Here is a 20,431-nt window from a genome sequence, read left to right as displayed (position 1 = left end):
GGAGGGGTCTCCCATAAACTTTTCTGCCTAGGCTGGCCTAGAAGTATGATCTTAAGCTCAGCCACCCAGGCAGCTGTGAACCAGTGATTTCAGAGAATCAGTTTTGTTTCATCCTATTTACCTAAATTGGGGTTCTTTCATCATCACTGAGACGCCATATGGTTGATGATAGCTTGTAATTTTTGTCAGTGATCTTGTGTACATAAACAGAAGACATGTGCAGGGCTATAGAATTCACACAGGTCAGCACTCAGCACATGGCACTCAGCATTACAAACTCTGGAAAAGCTGCCACTGTGGGGCCTCAAAGATACATGTAAGCGAGAAAGAATGAAACACCAGTCCCTATTAACAGCTAACTTATTTACACTACGTAAGTAAGGCAATGCTTAGGTTTAAACGAGTCCCTGAATATCCTTCGCTAACAACCTGAGGAGGATTGGGATGAATGAGAACTTCACGCTTTTAAGGATCGTGGCTTAAATCCTCGGCAATCAGTAGGTCAAATAAAATGAGAACTCAATATCTAGAGCAACAACTCTTCCTGTTGGCACTAGTACAGGTAGTAGTGATTCTTGCATTTATATATTACATATAACACTATAAAAGTAAGCTGAAGTTTTAAAGCAGAGTCCATTATTATGGAAATTATGAGCTATACTGCTCCAACTTGGGGCTCTCTGACAATCAAACACACTGGAGCAACAGCTTATGAACATACAACAAAAGAGGTATTCTGACACAACAGCTACTGCACAGGCCCTTCAGATGTAACATGGTAGAAAAGAGCATGGAATGTGTAGATCCCAAAGGGAGAAAAAAAACTTTCTCAAGCATATGGAACAGGAAGCGGCAAGTGTCCACATTCACTGGCGGGAAATTCATTTTTTCAACAGCTTTGTTGCTTGCCTGTAACTATCGAGAACAGAATAGAAAAGGCACTGTTTTCCTAGATACTTTGTTGCTTTTTAAAATAAATGAGGGGATACTACACTCCTGTGTCAGTACTTCGTGGCTGGAAGGCCTCTTTTCGAAGGCTTCCCATGTCAAAGCGGGTGGAGACTTCACAGCGTACTAATAATGTATCGTCCTTAATGAAGGTTCTCTGTCTTAAGGCCTCAAGGTGCATAAATGTGACATAGCCAAAACCTTTGGGGTTTCGTGGGATGGTGGGCCGCTGGAAGGCAAGCAGTTCTGGTTTGGCATCCATTACCTCTTCATGGTTTTGCCTTGTTGGTGCTTCAGACTGATCAAGGATTGTAAGGCGTATTGTTCCCTGGAAGGGCCACGGGAGGTGGCTATCATACTCACCCTGCATGGTATGGACAAAGAGGGATATGTAATTGGCGCAGCGCTGAGCAGTTGGTAACTGCAGGTGGAGGCGCATGCAGAGTTTGTACCCAGGTTTGCCGGTGTAGAATCCAGGGCTATGAATGACAACAGGTTTCTCTTCTTCTTGAGATTTCAAGTGCATTCCGAAGTTGCCAATCTTCCAAATGTAAATTCCATTACACTGCTGTGCTTCAATCTCAGCAACTTTGTCCTCAAGAGTTCGAATGGTTCGTTTGAGCTCACTCACGTACATACTCTGAGTTTCCATTTTAGCAGTCAGCTCCCGGATTTGATGGTCCTGTCTTACAAGGCGACCTTCTAACTGCTGAATGGTTTCCATGAAGTTCCGGACATCGGGGTCATAAGCCCGTGGCAGAGAGTTATCATATGAGGGTAATGCAAGGTTTATACTATGAACAGCCTGGGCCAGCATTCTCATGTGTGACTGTGTATTCTCTTGTAGATGGCGTGCCAAATGATTTCTCTGCATCTAAAAGCCAAGCACAAGCCTTAGGTTGAGCAAAGACATTGAGAGAACCAGGAAAAGGATCTAGCCAGAGCAAATCCAAGTTTTTTAAGTAGCACCATTGCTTCCTTCAATCTTCCTTCGTTGTCGATGGAGTTTTAAAAATGTTTTGGTGGGAACAGTGGCTCAGTTGGTTTTGCTCATGGGTGAGCATGCCTCCTCCAGCCTTTTACTGATTAGGAGTGTCACATACTTTTATGCTGGAGCTGGCTTTGAATCATGATTCTCTAGGTCTCAGCCTCTTGAGCAGCTAGGATTACAAGCATGAGCCACCAGCATCTGGCCTTCATTGGATTCTTGAACTAAATGAAATGACTCTGCCTCTTAATTTAGTAAACAAAAACCCAATGGAGGCTACCAGACGAACAAATCTCCCTTCCATCCACACAAATAATCTCTGCTGACTCACAGATGACTTGGCTCATAATTCAGATTCAGGGGTCCCCAACTTTTTCTGACCTCTCAGACATTTCACTCAGATGTTCTTTCTCTTTTATTTGCAAACTTTCCCCCTTGTAAGTTAGAGGAGTGGGGGACCTTCCAATGGTCTTCTGGATATTGACTGTATCATTTTGGGTCATATAAAATTACCAGGCCTAGGGGAGCTCATGTGCACTAACAGAAAGCACTCCTGCTTGTCCTACTGTGGACCAGCCTCACATGGTCTGCAAACAGGATGCTCCTCAAGTCTGACACCGAATACAATTACTAAAATCTTTACTGGGCGTGGTAGTTCATGCCTGCAATCCTAGATATTCAGGAGGTAAGAGCTGAGTACCATGGTTCAAAGCCAGCTCAGGCACTAACGAACTTGAGACTCTTACCTCTAATTTATCACTAGAAAATAGGAAGTAGGACTGTGGCTCCACGGGTAGGATGGTAGCCTTGAGCTGAAGAGCTCAGGGACAGTGCCCAGCCCAGATTTCAAGCCCTATGATCCACAAAAAAAAACAAAAACAAAAACAAAAAAAAAAAACAAAACTTTTTTCACTCGAAAAAAGGTAAACATTTCTACTGCTTTGATACCTTCCACTAGTTAATGACTTTTCTCTCTTTTCCTTTAAAACCATTGGTCCTCTCCAATTCCTCATTTACAATACAAATCAATTTCAAATTAGAATCTATGCTGTCTCCACAGTATTCCATGGCCTTATTGTAAGAGAAATTCAGATATGGTAGATAAACAGAAAACACAGATTGAAAAGAAGTCACCTGGGCTGGGAGTTTAGCCTAGTGGTAGAGTGCTTGCCTACCACATATGAAGACTCAGGTTCGATTTCTTGATACCATATACATAGAAAAAGCCAGAAGTGGTGTTATGGCTCAAGTGGTAGAGGTCTAGGCTTGAGAAAGCCCAAGGACAGTGCTCAGGCCCTGAGCTTAAAGCCCAGGACTGGCAAAAAAAAAAAAAAAAGAAAAAGTCACCTATTATTTCAACTAATTTCATCAATATTTCTTTCAAGGCTTTTTTCTATGTACACAAACAAGATTTTCTGACAAAATAAAATTATAATCATACTACCGGCCATTTTAGTCTTTATGTGATTAAATATAAGTTTATTGTAAATAAGGCTTTAAAGACTATAACAAAAAAAAGTGAGGTGGCACTTTCCAGAAACAATGACTTACCATGAACAATGCTGTATTATATATTGGACACTGCTGCCCACTACTCATTTTAAAGATGATTTGGGAGACCAGAGACCATAACAATACCTTGCCCTTGCCTGACTTAACCTGTTTCTAATATTGCTTGTTCACGATTCTTTTATCTGGTCTATTTCTCTTTACTGTAAGCCTAATTCCATAGGAGTGCAATCACATCTTCCATCACCACCAAAACTTACTTTCTGAATCAATATCCTATGTCTAAGTTTGTTTTGAAGATTTATACACATACTGTCCGACAGTGATCTCTTCCTGTAGCTAAAGGAATTCTTAGCCCCAACTCCACAAGACTGAAACAGAATTATTAATATTTTTTCTCACAGTTCTGTGTTTATTTATTTATTTATTTTTGCCTGTTCTCAATGGTTCCTCTTCAAGTATCTGGGGATGAAGGCAGGAAACCCAGACTTTCTCCAGATGCTCCCTGTCCTTTGCCCACCCTATCTAGTTAGTTAAACAATTCATATATTTTCCTTCCTAGAGATGCACTGGGTTCCTAGATCCAACTCCACTGGCATTACCATCATTCTTGTTGTCCTCATCTGGGGTCTTGCTACTGCAAGCTTGGGTATTGCCATTTCCACCTCCACTCCAAGTCTCTGACATTGCTATTCATTTAAAGAACATGAAACGAACTACCCATGGTTTCCCCGCCTCTATGTTTACACACTCACTAGATAGTTCTCTCTTGTCTTCTTAGATAACTTTGTTCATCTGTGAAGATTTGGCTTACACATCATGCTCTATATCTGCTAAGTGCATTAGCAGTGATTTAGTATGATTAAAACATTCAATCTAAGCATGTGTGTGCTTAATAACATCTATGCTAAACTTTTGTATACTTTATTTTCTTTTAAAAAAATTTTTTTTGCCAGTCCTTGGGTTTGAACTCGGAGCCTGAGCACTGTCCTTGGGCTTTTTCCTCAAGGCTAGGGCCCTGCCACTTGGGCCACAGCCTCACTTCTGGCTTTTCTATGTATGTGGTACTGAGGAATTGAACCCGGGTCTTTGTGCATGCTAGGCAAGCACTCTACCACTAGGACAAACTCTTTTCCTTTCTTCTTTTTTTTTGGGGGGGGGGGTGTGCTGTTTGTGGGGCTTGAACTCTGGGCCTGGGCTCTTCAGCTCAAGGCTACTTCCCTACCCCTTGAGCCATAGGGTCACTTGCTGTTTTCTAGTGGTTAATTGGAATAAGAGTCTCATGGACTTTAATGCCTGGGCTGGCTTTGAACATTGATCCTCAGATCTCAGCCTCCCGAATAGCTAGCTAGGATTACAGGCATAAGCCATTGCGCCCAGCTACTCTTTTCTTATATTTCAGAGGGCAAAGGAAAAAAAACTTACCTTTTCATGGCAACCAAAGGTACTGAATGTGCATGGGATTGGCGCTGTGGGGCAGTCTAGATCGTAATGATTTGGCATCTTAAAATCAAAACAAAGAGTGGAAAATGTTTTATTTTGCATGTCCTGTACTATGATGAGATTATACTTTAAAAGCAATTTTCATCTCATAAAACCATGACAAAACTATGTATTGCTTATGGCTACATTTTGGACCATAACAAAATGGAGTAAACCATGACAGAAACCTGTAGCTATTAAAAATTAATATTTATGTCCAAAACTGAGAAATGCCAAAAAATACATCAGGATATGCTCTCCAAAATTCACTAAAATATATTTCATAAGATGAAAATTTTTCCTGTTGCTGGGAGCTGGCATCCTGTAATGGCAATTAAAAACAACAACAAGAGATCTTTTTTTTTTTTTTTTTGCCAGTCCTGGGCTTGAGCTCAGGGCTTGAGCACTGTCCTTGGACTTTCTCAAGGCTAGAGCTCTACCACTTGAGCCTCAGCACCATTTCGGGCTTTTTTCTATGTATGTGGTACCAAGGAATCGAACCCGGGTCTTCGTGCATGCTAGGCAAGCACTTTAACCACTAGGCCAAACTCCCGGCCCAACAAGAGACCTTTTGATAACAACTTCAACTGCAGATTCAACCAGGTCTTCTCTATAGTCTAGGCTACTTAATAGGGATCAGTCAACTACATGCACTAATGAAGTCATTAGATGGAACCATTATTTCACTCATGGTAGTCTTTTGTAAATCATCTTTTCTTTTGCTAACTTGAACGCATTTTAGCTATTTTGGAAGACTTAATAAAAGCGCTAAAGAAAGTCTCAGCCTTTGATCTGGGGACTCAGCGTTACATTCTTGAGAGTTTGTTTGGAGGTTCCAGCAGACATGTGCAGCTACTTCTATACCCTTGGCCAAAGAATAGTTCTCTTCTAATAAGGAAAGTTATCCTCTCCACTCAGCTTACAGCTGGGATGGGGATAAGTGGTGAGGAAGAAGACTTGACTAGCAGATCAGATCATCCAAACTGACCTAGTGATCAATGGCACAACACATTATAGTCAGCTGCCCTCACATCCTCAAAGACACATTCTTTAAGATGTGGTCTACGATACGGAATCACATTAAAAAAAATTATGTCAGTGCCAAGAGTTAGAAGGCAGCTTAGTAGTAAAATACTTGCCTAATATGTATGAAATCCTGGGTTCAATCCTCAACTCTACAAGGGGAAAAAAGCCTGACAATAGTGCCAATGGGCTGGGAGTTTGGCCTAGTGGTAGAGCGCTTGCCTAGCATGAGCTCAAGTGATAGAGCTCTAACCTTGAGAAAGCCCAAGGAGAGTACTCAGGCCCTGTGCTCAAGCCCCAGGACTGGCAAAAGGGGAAAAAAAAAAGGAAAAGTAGTGCTAAGCTTGGTTTTCTTCTTTCTTAGAAGTTTAACTTGGTTATGAGCTAGAGAGCAATAATGGCACAGCTAGGACCAAAAATCAAGCTTTTCTAATTCTTTGTCTAGGTTTTTAATCCTACTTTAAATTTCACCTTGTTTTAAAATGTACTACATGGCTTCAAGCATTAAAAGAGAACAAAAGAAAAACAAGGGAAGTAGGACTTCCTAAGTGCAGAGAAGTTTTGCACCTTCATGTAAGACTGTTGGAAAGTAACTAAAGGACAGTGTTAAGAGATAAATGGAGGATGGCCTCTGGTTTGACGGAGAACTGGATTGAAGCAAACCTAGGTAGGAAAGTCTGTAAGACTGCTATCTCTGATTAACCACGAAAACAGCTACAAGTACAGTTGTAGCTCAAGTGGTACAGTGCTAACCTTGAGGGGGAAAAAAAAGAAAAAAGCAACTTAGGGTCAGTTTCTAGATGTAAACTCTGAGTTAAAGAACCTGGACAACTCCCTCCGTGCCCACCCCCCCAAAAGAGATAAATGGAGAAATGACGGATTTTTTTGCTTCTACTTCATAAGGTATCAATAATGATCTGTGGTCTTATATACAGATTTAGTGACTAATATTTGTATTTTGTGGGTAAACTCCCCAAATGTCAAAAAGATGGCAATCAGATGGAAATTTCCTTTTTCTACTAGTCATCGTGGTTTTCCATTATAAATACTATCTCTGATGATGGCCTATCAGTAAACTAAAGGACAATGGAACAGGGAAATCTCAAAACTTTTATATATGACTCACTGTAAACAATGTTCTGCTACTGGGTTAATTTGTTTTCTTTTACCTCATTGTTCTGTTATTCTTTTAGCCAGACTTTGGACATGTAAGATCCTCATTTCACAGGGTGTAAAAGTCTCTTTCTTTTTTAAAACAGGGGCTCTTAATTTCCATTGTTCTTATGATACAATTATCTAGTGATCATCAGAATTCTTTCTATTGTGGGTAGTACAGGCAGTACACCTAGTGCATCCTAGACGGACCTGGCTGTATCCCTAGCCCTGAAAGTTTTACAACTACACATAGTATAGGCATTGTGTTAATGATTTAGGAATTGTAAAAGCTCTTCATGTTGTTGTTGTTTTGATGTATTTATTAACTACATCAATGTACATGAGAACTTTTCATAGTTCTAACTTACTCAAACTGTATTAATTTAAATTTTAAAACACTAACATTTCTTTAAACCGTGTAAGAATATTTATTTATTTATTTATTTATTTATTTATTTATTTATTTATTTATTGCCAGTCCTGGGCTTGAGCTCTGGGCCTGAGCAGCATCCTTGGACTTTCTCAAGGCTAGAGCTCTACCATTTGAGCCTCAGCACCATTTCCGGCTTTTTTTTCTATGTATGTGGTATCGAGGAATCAAACCCAGGTCTTTGTGCATGCTAGGCAAGCACTCTACCACTAGGCCAAACTCCTGGCCCCATTATTTATTTTTTTTAAAGGGAATTATTATACCTGTTCTCTGATGAGCATGGTGTTGCAGTATTCACAGATGACATTTGCCAAAGGACAGTTCTGGTCATGTATCTAAATTTCATGAGAAAAAAAAAAATGGAAGAAAAGCATAATTAAAAAAAAAACCCTACCAAAAAATGCATTTTTTTAAAAACAAGTATTTTTTTCACTATGAACTAAGGATATTGATTTGTGTAAAGCAAAAGTGTTATAATGCCACTCCTTAAAGGATATTTTTTCTCTCTCTTTGTTAGTGTAATAAATGGGATTCATTTAGCCTTCTGGCTTATACAAAGACTATGCTAACAGGTAAACAGTTTTAAAAATCATTTCCTTTTAACCTGAGGCAAATATTTGTAACTACTTGGGCCATCATTTGCCAATGCTGCCTTTTTTCTTTGCTTTTTTTTTGGGGGGGGGGGGGAGGTGGGTCATGGGGCTTGAACTGGGCCTGGGCACTGTCCCTGAGCTCTTCAGCTCAAGGCTACTGCCCTACCCTTGAGACAAACCCCACTTCCTGTTTTCTAGAGGTTAACTGGAGATAAGAGTCTCAGGTCCTTTTGTGCCTGGACTGGCCTTGAACCTTGATCCTCAGATCTCTGCCTCCCGAATAGCTAGGATTATAGGTGTGAGCCACTGCAACTGGCTTGCCTTTTTTCAAAGGTAACCTTTTCCCAAATTTTTCTGCGGCAGCATGACAACTTAATGATGATCTGTTCTGTAACTGTAGTGACATGTTCTTCATGTGGTTATTTTGATGAGGCTTTGGTGCTCATGTTCTCATATTCCCAGAAGGATACAACAGTTTTGGGAGAACTTCAATTACCCAACATAAAGCTGGACGTAAAACTGTGGCTCGAGTAGTAGAGTGCTAACCTCGAGTAAAATAGCTAGGCAAATGTGGAGGCTCTGAATTCAGCTCTAGTACCCAGAAAAAAAAAATTATATAGAGGAAAGTGAAGCAACATCTTTTCCTACTTATTTCCTTGTTATTTGAAGATTCATAACATCAAGAACCAGATAGGCGAATATTAACTTAACCTTTTTTTGCAAAATAAAACCTTTGTTTTTTACAAATAAGGTTTTTTGCCATTCCTGGGGCTTGTACTTAGGCCCTGGGCACTGTCCTTGGGCTTTCTCAACGCTAACACTCTACCACTTGAACCAAAGCATCACTTCCAGCTTTTTCTGTGTATGTGGTACTGAGGAATTGAACACAGGGTTTCATGCATGCTAGGCAAACACTACACCATTACATAATACTCCCAGCCAAATTTTTAAAACTGAAATATACGTTTACTTGTGTAGACTTGCTAACCCCTTCAAAACATATATCCTTAAAAAATTTTAAAGACGTATAAGAATTGATAAATCCAAGTTAGTACATGCCTCTTTATCTTCAAATGCCATGGATACAGCACAGTTTATACAAGAAACTTGTCTCCTTGGACAATCCTCAAGAACGTGAATATTAAATTGGAATTTTGGCAAGGGACGCTGGCATTGGGGACAATTCATAAGAGCAAACTCGCAATGAGCTTGATGATCCTAGAATACAGAAAAAAAAATTATCTGCCAACAATAAGAAAGTTTTCTAAAGGTAATTACTTCTAAGGTTATACTGTTCTTTTTACAGAATAGTCATAATCCTGTATTATTTAATATAAGCAAAAAAACCCAACTCATAGTATGAAGGCTTTTCATGTAGTTGTATATTAGAAGTTTGGAAGTTTATGTAAAGAATGTGAATTCTCATGTTCATTCATTCAATACCAGAAGATACGTGGAACAAAGTCAGACTTTCAGGTTAGAAATTTAATACCTGTTAAAAGAGCCAGTCCTTTTCATAAAGGGGTAACTCAAGACTGCACAGCACTCTTAAACCCAAAATTTCATGTAGAACATGAACTACAGTTTCTAGCAAAAACTACCAAAGAATAAATTGATTAATTTTAACTTAAAACCTAATTCTTCTTTCTTTTGGGGGGTGAGGGTGGTGATAGGGCTTGAACTCTGGGCCTGGGCACTGTGCCTGAGTTCTTTAGTCAAGGCTATCACCCTACCCCAGGGCCTGGGCATTGTCCCTGAGATCTTCAGCTCTAGGCTTCTGCCCTACCCTTGAACCACAACACGACTTCACCTTTTCTAGTGATTAACTGGAGATAAGAGTTTCTTAGCTTTGTTGTGCCCGGGCTGGCTTTGAACCTCGATCCTCAGATCTCAGCCTCCTGAGCAGCTAGGATTACAGGTGTGTGAGTCACCCTGCCAGCTAAAGCTATTTTTTTTTTTTTAACGAACGCTTCAATTTATTTCAGCCCATAGGAGGAACATTTCATTTAGTAAACAATAAAACAGATGATTCGGAAAAGCAGACAGAGAAAAAAGAATACTGAGATGTATATGAGGGTAGATGGTACGTGCTGCTTTTTTCAAAGTGAGAGAAAGAAAGTTAGGGGGTTAAAAATGTGACTCTCTTTTTTAAAAAGTTCATTACCAGTTTTATTGTAGATAATGCTCAATCTCAAAAACTTTTAAAACACTTGTCTATTATAATTGTTAGGGCAAAACCATAGTAGACTAAGTAAAAAAAAATATTTTCTTAAGTGTACTATATTTAATAATCAAAGGGTTGGTATTAATTCAGGAACTTTGTAGCCAATGATTCATTTGTCACATGGTAGTAAATGTAAGAGCCCCTTCCTCTAGAAACTTCTTTGCACACATGCTCACAGCCAGAAAACGGCATTGATACCTCAAGATGTCTCAGCTCCATTTTGTGCAGACAGCCTTCATTTGGACACTTGACCATCAGAGAAAGAATCTCTCGCTTTGCAAAATTGTCAGGAAATAGCTGATTTTCCAGCAGGATTTCATTGTCCACTGGGCACTTATGACCTGCATCCCTAAAAGAAATAATGAGAAAAACCAATTTTACTGCATAAAATAATTCAACATATTATAATGCATAAGACCAACAAAATCATCTGACCTTTTATGAATCTTTCACTAACTGTTCTTTTACAAAATGTGTGCAAATAAATACCACATTGATTATCTATGAAAAGCCAGACTTTAGATAGGATAGATGCCACCTAGAAAATGAGAAAAAGCATTGAGTAAAATCCTATTTTGATTGGCACAAAAAGAAGGGAAAGTTAATGGGAATTTCAGCAACTAGTTGACCTTGATACAGTCCACTAGTAAGAGGAACTATGTTCACAATACTATACTATGCCTATGGTACATTGCTCAGTTTTAAGATAAAACCCAGCGAGACACAGGTGGCTTATGCTTGTAATCCTAGCAACTCAGGAGGCTAAGATCTGAGGATTGAGGTTCAAAACCAGCCAAGGCAGAACCCAGCCAATGAAACTCTTTTCTCCTATTAACCACTCAAAAACTGGAAGTGGTGCTATGGCTCAAGTAGAAGAGCACTAGCTTTGAGCACAGAGACTTAGAGACAGTGCCCAAGGCCCTGAGTTCAAGCCCCTTGACTGACAAGAAAAAAAACCAAACCCAATCAGCGCTATTCCCACAAGTCCTCATTTCAAGGTCTACTCTGAAAACAGTCACTGTGATGCTCTTAACTCCTGGGCATTAAGTTTCTTTTATTTCATTATCCAGGGTACATAGGAGTTAAAGGATTTAAACCCTGCTTTCAGGATTTTTTTTTTTTTTTTGGTCTGGCTTTTGTTCTAATATTAAGGTTTGAAGTCAAGGCCTTGGCTCTGTCCCTAGATTTTTGTTCTAATACTAGGGCTTGAACTCAAGGCTTGGGTGCTGTCCTTCATTTATTTATTTTTGCTTAGCTTTTTTGGTGTTCTGCCACTTGAGTGACAGCTCTACTTCTAGCTTTTTGGTGGTTAATTGACTATAAAGTGGCTTTCCAATTCAGGATGGCTTTGAACCATGACCCTCAGATCTGTCTCCTGAAGAGCTAGGATTACAGACATAAGCCACTAGCACCCGGCTTCCCAGTGCTTTTTCCATTTTGTGATAATAAAGAATCACCATAAGGAGAGTTGTGTCATTCCTTTTTAGCGGTTTTAGAATGTCTCTTTTACTGACAAAAGTGTCAGTCTCTAATCAATCACTCTAGCATGTGCTGAGCACCTCCTGTGTGCTCATCAGTGCTCACTTGCTGTGATAAGTTAAAAAAAAAAGACAAAAAAATGACATCTGTTATCAAATGGAAGAGAGCTAATCAGTGATGAGTGATATGGGGCCTCTCTCCAATTGCCTAACGGTGTTATTAAACTAACAAAGACACTGCAAATATAGAAAGTCATGAACAACTTTACTGAAATGCATACTCAAATCTAAAGTGATACATACATGAGAGAAAATAAGAACCTTTCAAAGCAAACTCAGTCAATGGCCATCACTCTAAAGGAAAATGGAATTACACCGAGATGCATTTTGATTGCCTGAATGACTAGAAGTAATGAGGAATTTCAAAGTAGTTCTTTTAAGAATATTAAAGCCAAAGTCGGATGCTATTTCTAGCTCAGAGGAACACAGAGGTTGGGAAAAGCCTCAGATTTCCTTTTGTGGCTTGTTTCCTTTTCAAATCAGTTCTTCCCTTTCACTACTTTGTTGTTGTTGTTGCTAGGCCTGAGCACTGTTCTTGGGTTTTCTCAAGGCTAGAGCTCTACCACTTGAGCCATAGCACCACTTCTGGCTTTTTCTATGTATGTGGTATCGAGAAATCAAACCAGGTCTTTGTGCATGCTAGGCAAACACTCTACCAATAGGCCTCAATCTTGGCCTCCACTGCTTTTGAACATGAATATTTTGCTATTCAAGAATTGTTAAAGGTTAGTTACCTCTGGGCCATGGGTGACATTTGATATTTCAGAGTATGTTATCATTTTTATCCAACTAGAATATAAGAAAACCATTCAAATAAAAAAAAAAGGATGAGTTTTCTATATATCCTAAGCTCCTGTTTTGTTTGTTTGTTTGTTTTTTGCCAGTCCTGGGGCACTTGAGCCATGGTGTCACTTCAGGCTTTCTTAGTATGTGGTACCTAGGAATTGAACCCAGGGCTTCATGCATGCTAGTCGAGCACTCTACCAACAGGCTATGCTCCAGGCCCCTAATGTCCTGATTTTAATCAGTGGCTGTCTTGCTTCCAGGACACACTGTGGGTCTCACAGCTGGAAAAGAGGTGGGTACTACTACTATTTACAAGATGTATACCAAGCATATGGCTACAAGTCCTACATCACACAAGATACCACAAGTAACTATTTGGTACAAAATATCCACAATGCCAAGAAAGAAAAACCAACTTAAACAGACCTTGTGAACTGAACACCTGGTAACACATTTACTCTATAAACTGAAATAAAGAACATAGTTCCTTGTAACTTAAATTATGCCATCTGAGGTATGATATTAATGTCAAATCCAAAACTTAAGAGAGTAAAAATTTATGAGAACAAATGACTAGCCAGATATGAACTTGAATAAAATTTACTTAGGAGTAATTATAGACTCTATTTAGGAACAATTATGGCTTAGTCATTAATGCAGCAATATTGGGAAGTTACTGGAGCATGAGGAGTCTGACCTTCATCAATTCATAATTCATTGATGGGTTCATAATCTGATAGCCTACAGGGAAGTGACTGAAACCTGGTGCTGGGACACAAGTTGAAGGGAGTGAGTCTCAGTGCCTGCCTCTTTCTCACGCATGCATGCTCACCAAGTTAAAACAGCAAACAATATACTGAGCACCTACTGTGGGCCAATCATCATTATCAGCACTTAAGAAATAAAATAGTTCATTTTTAGCAAAGGAAAGACCATTACACCAATGAAGGTTCAAGAACCTTCTGTATATAAACACAATTTGCAGCATTCTAGGTTTACTTATTTTCTATGTTCAGAAAGCCAAAATGTTTTAGAAATTAAATGAACTCATTTTACAAAACAAAAAAGAAGAAGAAGAGGAAGAGGAGGAGGAGGAGGAGGAAGAGGAGGAGGAAGAAAGAAGAAAGAAGATAGACCTAAGTTTTAGAGGTAACAAACTATGAAGGTGTACCAGAAGGCAAAAGTACTAGGATTAAAAAAAAAAAAGTAGAGCCTGGAAAGGATGACAAATGTTGTGGAGAAAGTAGAGATGACCTTGCTGTGGTATAAATAGGGTACAGAGAACCTATGAGAGAGGGATATTTCAGCCACAATGGAAGGAGTTCAAGGGGTTAGTTATAGTGACAACGTTCACAGAGAGATCAGCTAGAGCAACTCAGCCAGGCAGCACCTGCTTGACATATTCAGTGCACAGTAAACAAGTGAATGCAAGAGTGAGAACAGCAGAGAGGTCAGGAAACGAGCCATGGGCCTACCCTACAAGGCCTTTAAGGACTATGACTTTTACTCCCAGATACCACTCAGTATTCTCAGCAGAGATGATGTCATCTCACTTATTTACTAGGCTCACTGTAGCAGCTGAAATGAGGCAGAAGAGGACAACGGTAAAAGGAGGAAGTCTTGTTAGAGTTGATGATAACTCTAGGCAGTAGCAGTTGAAACAATGAGAAGGACTAGATAATGGACCTAGGTAATGAAGGTAGATGAAGGTAGAGCCTTCATTTAATATTTTCTTCATATATCTTGATTACTGTAAAGTTGCTCACAGACAGTGGGTGACAGAATGTACTATGGCTTAATGACCATTTATGCAATTCCTGGAATGATAAACTGAACATACAAAGATTGGCACAGTTGAAAAAAAAATTTAAAGCACATTTAAATTACTCCCCAATCACCATTATTAGAACTGTGTTAAGTAGGAGCAATTTTCTTAATTATCTGGAGATCCAGGGAGGGGAAGTTAACCGTTGGTCCTAGAGTATGAGATGGGATAAGACCTAACATCCCACCTCTCGTCCACTGTTCTTCCTATGTATAGGACTATTCGTGGGATGGCCTGTGCGTGACATAGTAATGAACTGTGCATGTGGCTGCTATAGGACAGCGTACTCCCACACTCACGTACCTTATGGATTTGATGATGCAGGCTTTGCAGAACCTGTGGCCGCATGGTGTCTGCACAGCTTCCCGCAATGCCATCAGACAAATGGGGCATTCGTATTTGCTTTCCAGTGGTGGGTCAAACTCGACATCATAGCCCTGGACCTCTTCAATAAAGGAGTTGGAAAGGTTCCCTGTGCTGGGAGTACCGCTCACACTGTCATCTTTCGCTGTGGCACTGCAGGAGCTAGCCATGGCTCCACAGCAGTCGCTTTCAGACTGGCTGGACCCACAGCTGGTTTCACAGTTTAACAGACTCATAGTCACTTGATTGCTGACAGCTCTGTAAAAATATCAAGGAACAAATGCTTTACTGCTTTTGTAGACACCGATACACACACACACACACACACACACACACACACACACACACAAACACACACACACACACATCTTATAACTTATCTATGTAAGTCACCAGTTACTTCATATACCCTAGCTGTGGTAATATTGTTTATAAATTATTTTAAAGTGTTATTCAGCTTTCTTATTGACTATGATTGTTCAATAATCTATCTGATTCCCTCCTTCAAAAACTGACACATTTAGGCAAAGCACTCTGGGCACACAAAGACTGGGTCCTTTAAGGAGTTCATGATCTAAAAGAATGATAACACAAGGATAAAAAAGAAAAGGCACTCAGCTGTAACACTCAACTATATCACCTTATCTGTTCATATGTCTGTTTCCTATGACTAAGGGGTTTAATTTTCATTTCCAGACAGTTGGCACTGAAACACATGATTTTCATATACCAAGCGTTTATTCAGCATATGCTGAAGAATTCAATCATATTGCTGACATGTCTTCATGTATCTGAGTTAAAGAGAACTATCTGGCTGGCTGGCAAGGCAGGGCTATGAAAAGCAGAGCACCAGGTACCACTACTGCAGGTGTAATTTAAGGCAAATTATTTAACCATTTGGGTTGTGGCTTTTTTTCTTGTTAATAAAAAATTCTATGAGGATTTCTAAATACTCAATGTGGGGATTTCTACTATGTAGACAGAATGGAATTTAAATCGTGTAGTATCTTTATGTCCTTCTGGTTCAGTCAGGTTAAGTGACAAATGGTTTATTATCAATGGAAAAACAAGTGAGGTTTCTTCACCAACAGAAAAGTATTCCTATAATGAATGCATCAATACCTTTGAATTCTTAATTGTTATGGTACATAGATGAGTTACTAATATCTAAACACAACCAACAGCCCATGTAACTATGTCTCTATTTCAGAACATTGTCCTTGAGGAAATTCCCTATTATATGCTAGACAGTTTTCTACAAGCAAAATGAAAGCAATACAGTCTACTATCACCCTTCTGTCTTACTTTTATATAAAAATTCTGTCTGCCACTTCACCAAATACAACATTAAGATAGCATTTTTTTTTTTCAGTCATGGGGCTTGAACTCTGGGCCTGGGCACTGTCCCTGAGCTCTTCTGCTCAAGTCTAGAGCTCTACCACTTGAGTTATGGCCTCATTTCTTTTTCAATCTTTTTACCAGCAAAAATTCTTCCTTTGCCTCAGAGATTCTAAGAGCCACTGGATGAGCATCAAGGATAAGCAAAGCACAGTTCTGGGAGATGCAGTACAGGGAAGTGGTTTAAAGATCAGATGTTAGACTCTCACAGTCTGCTTTTACCTGTTTCCCACTATCACTCAGTGCATGACATGGGCAAGTGATATAACCTTTCTGTGGTTCAATTTCCTCATTGTAAACAGAGTGAACAATCAGACCCACTGAGAATTACATGTTTATCATGTGTAAAACTACAGCAATACCAAGTAGTAAGAGCAAGTTATTATTTCATGTAGCTTTGTATAGTGTTTTACTTAATAATTTTATCAGCCTCACTTATCAAAACGGAAACTATGGGGCGCAAGAAGATTAAGAATCCAAGATTAATAAGTAACATATTATGTTTATCTGTGTTTTGAGCAATTCATTTACCAAGAAGCATTTAAGATTATTTCTTTATACAGCATAGTATTATTAAAAATTTGCTGTCCAGCACTGTTATACTAAGCTGATAGAATTCCAAAAAGCCAGCAGAAAAAATTAGCATTTTATTTTGCTTGTTTAGCTTTGACATATTTTTGTTGGGTTAAAAACAGCTCCCAGGGCCAGGAACTTGGCCTAGTGGTTAAAGTGCTTGCCTAGCAAGCATGAAGACCCGGATTCGATTCCTTGGTACCACATATATAGAAAAAGCTGGAAGTGGTGCTGAGGCTCAAGTGGTAGAGTTCTAGCCTTGAGAAAGTCCAAGGATAGTGCTCAGGCCCTGAACTCAAGCCCAGGACTGGCAAAAAAAAAACAAAACAAAACAAAAAACAGCTCCCAAAGCCTTGTAATATATACTTTGGGCATTAGAAAAGTGCATATGGATTGAAAGGAAAGAAGGAATAGGCAACAGTGGCAAACAGAACTAATCTTAAGAATGCTCTGCCTCTCTTCCACCTTCAATCCTAGCACAAGCAAGTACCTCAGCCCAGGGTTTATATCCTTTCTTACTTTTTCGGCCCATATACATTACTATGTCCAATTATTACTCAGGTACATTTCTAGAAGTAGACTTGTTGAGTCCAGTGATCTGTAACTTTCTTCCTGATAGATGATGCCGGTTATCTAATACATGTCTAAGATTTTCGAAATCCCATTTTCTATACCTTCCACAAGATAAGATAGATTTATCTTCCAAGTCTTTATTTTATTTTTGAAGCAAATTACTTTTGAGAAATTAACAGTTGTATAGCACATAACAAAAGACAACAGCAAACATGACTAAATTGAGTGTATTTTTCTTTCCCTACTTGCCTTTCTTTTTTTTTTTTTGTCAGCTGGTCCTGAGGTTTGGATTCTGGGCCTGGGTGCTATCCCTAGCTTTTTTTGCTCAATGCTAGCACTGTACCACTTGAGCCACAGCTCCTGCCTAGATTGGCTTCCAACCATGATTCTTAGAGCAGAGCCTCCTAAGTAGCTAGTATTACAGGTATAACCCACCAGCACCCAGCTCTGAGTGTACCTTTCTGCCCAAATATCCAGTTTAAAATCTGGTTTACTGAAGGTCTACACACTGCCTTCTTTCTGTCCAGTTCAAAAACTTGTACGTTAATAGCTATATGTTTGAAGAAATTTCATCTACTTAGTCATAAGTCCTTCATAGGAATTCCCTGCTTTACAAAGTAACACGAAAGACATAGCTTCCAAATAAACATTTTCAGACAGCTATCTTCTTCACTCCATTCTCCCCTGTAACTAGCCTACAAAGGGAAAGTAAAGTTAGCAATGGTATTTTAAATGTCATGTATTATTTTTATTTCTTTTTTTTTCTCAAGCAAGTTACCTCCCTCTGCCTCTATGAAAGAGGACTACAGGTAAGATACTATTATTGTAATTTGTTTTACAGCATCTTTTCTATTTACTTATGTGTTTTCCCCCCTATGTCAATTAATAGAATGTAGTGAACAAAGTTTAAACGGTACTTTAATTTGTACGTTAAGAGTTTTAGGGTTGCATTCCTTTCTTGCAGGTGGGAATCCAGTTTGGTGAGTACTGCTTTAATTATCGTGGAGATGTAACCTCCATCAACTTATTTTGATTGCAAAATGAATGAATATTGAAATTAGCTTTGTAAAATCTGCAAATTAGAAACTAGGCATCCATTACAATTCAAAAATAGTTAAATGCCTTGGGGGTGAGGTAGGGTGACCCACAAAAACTTGTTCTTCTAAGGCCAACTTATGTGTAAAGTGAAGGGAATTAGCAAGTTATGCCATGACTCATTGCTTGTAAATGAAAAACACACATAGGTCTTCATATCAAGTAATGAAAAAGAAAATTCTGTAAAATTATCTTCATGTAAAAGAAAATACTGATAAATCACCTCTAACCCACTACTACAGGAACTATTGACCAATTCCTTAAAAATCTACTCTGAAAAATCAAGAGATGCTGAAAAACACAAACAACAAAGCTATTCAAATATTATTATAGTGAATCCAAATTCAAGGTGCATTTCCCTTAGGAGGCACTTCTTATTTCCAATGATTTGAACGAATTCTCTTGTAATTAATTCAAGGGGCAGAGAATTTAACAGCCACTGGGTCTGAAAATTCCAGCACAGAAAATTCTTCAGGTTCTAATTCTGAAATAACATAAAAACAACATGGTGGTGTGGTGGGGGGGGGGGGGGGCGGGTATCCAGAGGAAAACTCCTATGTGGTCCCTGCACCCATGACATGGACAAGTCATGCCTGAGACACATTCTTTCCTTGAGTCACCAGAGTCCACACAAGTCCTTCCTCCAATCCCCCGACCTCAAAGTCAGAAAAGTCCTTTTTACCTTCCCTAATGGGAAAAAGAGAAAAAATACCAGCGACCAGGTTCACCAAGCCAACACTCTTCAACAAGTTGTCTCTTCAACAAGTTGTTCTCGTTTTCTAGACCTGTGGAACAAGACAGCGATCTGTTCTGGGAGGAGCACTCAAATCCTACACATTCAGAGCTGCTGATACTCTGGGGTGCTTTTCCGTTCACATTCAAGACAGTCCTGAGTCTCAGCTGGAGTTCCCCTGAAACCCAAAATACTAGGAACAGATTTTTTTTTTTTAAATCAACCCAGCTTCTGGAACAATCTCTACAACTGCTGAGGGCAGGGGGGAACATACTTCACCTTATTTATTTTTTATTAAACTTGCCCAGGACCTCTATGTAAAATTCAATCAGCTTTTCTTCTGATGGTGGCGAAGAGATGTTGGGAATTTAAAGGGAATTTTTTTTCTTTTTTTTTAAATGGAAGTGGGAAGGACCGGAAAATTTAAAAGGTGATTTCTAGGAAGGAGACGAGGCGGGGTGAGGGAAAGATGGGCTGAGGCAGTAGGGGAAGAGGGGACCCCGGAAGACGGGGTGACTCCGGGAGTCGAGGTGAGGAGGGGACGGAGGAGGGAGGGGGACCCCGTGGGTAGCGAGGAGGACCCGGGGTGACGTCCTCCCCCCTCCCCCGGTAAGGAGCGAAGGGATCGGGTCAGGGGGCGGCTCCCGGACCCGGGAGAAGACAGGCCCGTCAGGAGGCCAAGTCTGAGGCCCACTCACCGCTGCAGGCGCCGGGCCTCCAAGCAAGATTTCCTCAGGTCGCAGCCCCGTGCCCCGGCCGAGGCGCTGAGACGATCCACCGGGTACTCCAAGGGGGAGGAGGCCCCGGGGCCAACTTCCCGGCTCCCAGGCCGCCGCCACTGCGTCCGCGGACACCCAGGAGCCTCAGCCCCGCCCCGTCCCGGACGGGCAGCTTCCGCCTTCGGGGTGTGGGAAGGGCAGCAAGGGGCGGGGCGCGCAGGTAGCCTAGAGCGGCCCAGTCTAGACAGAGCGCCCCCTAGCGCCGGTCCTCCACGACGACGCATGCGCAGCGCTTCTCCAGCTGTCAATTTCGTGCATTCAAGGTTCTGCTTTTTGTCCTGCTGGGTGTTCCATGTGGGGATTCCTGATCTCAGTTGGATGGCATGTTATGTGTTCCAGGATGTGCGTACATGTGACCATTGCCGTGTGTGTGTGTGTGTGTGTGTGTGTGTGTGTGTGTGTGTGTGTGTGTGTGT

At 40.2% G+C, this 20,431-nt stretch overlaps 1 protein-coding gene across 4 annotated transcripts; it reads right to left on the bottom strand.

Moving 5' to 3' along the window:
- Positions 1 to 525: 525 nt before the first annotated feature.
- Positions 526 to 20,107, bottom strand: Traf6 (TNF receptor associated factor 6). Of its 4 annotated transcripts, none has more exons than XM_090347870.1 (8): positions 19,935 to 20,107; positions 19,186 to 19,288; positions 14,805 to 15,122; positions 10,551 to 10,701; positions 9,188 to 9,346; positions 7,799 to 7,870; positions 4,871 to 4,948; positions 526 to 1,822 (listed from the first exon to the last, which is right to left on the bottom strand). In XM_090347870.1, the coding sequence occupies exons 3-8, from the start codon at positions 15,098 to 15,100 to the stop codon at positions 989 to 991; spliced, it is 1,590 nt and encodes a 529-aa protein (XP_090203996.1). In that variant the 5' UTR covers positions 15,101 to 15,122; positions 19,186 to 19,288; positions 19,935 to 20,107; the 3' UTR covers positions 526 to 988. The 4 variants fall into 4 exon arrangements, with proteins under 4 accessions (XP_090203996.1, XP_090203998.1, XP_090203999.1 ...); XM_090347872.1 differs by having other exon boundaries at positions 19,216 to 19,288; XM_090347873.1 differs by lacking the exon at positions 19,186 to 19,288.
- Positions 20,108 to 20,431: the final 324 nt, after the last annotated feature.

Source organism: Megascapheus bottae, chromosome 16 (assembly GCF_031878675.1).
Source record: "Megascapheus bottae isolate mThoBot1 chromosome 16, mThoBot2.hap1, whole genome shotgun sequence".
In the NCBI taxonomy this organism is placed as follows: domain Eukaryota; kingdom Metazoa; phylum Chordata; class Mammalia; order Rodentia; family Geomyidae; genus Megascapheus; species Megascapheus bottae.
The sequence above is the reverse complement of the archived record's forward strand: the minus strand, read 5'-3'. Positions and strand labels throughout refer to the sequence as shown.

Bases quoted from the DNA above. Each gene is read 5' to 3' on its own strand.
- Traf6 (XM_090347870.1), bottom strand. From the start codon at position 15,100: ATGAGTCTGTTAAACTGTGAAACCAGCTGTGGGTCCAGCCAGTCTGAA. The intron at 10,702-14,804 runs GTACGTGAGTGT...TATTTCTTTTAG, and splicing joins TGCATCATCAAATCCATAAG to GGATGCAGGTCATAAGTGCC. The intron at 9,347-10,550 runs GTATCAATGCCG...TCTGTATTCTAG, and splicing joins TGGAGCTGAGACATCTTGAG to GATCATCAAGCTCATTGCGA.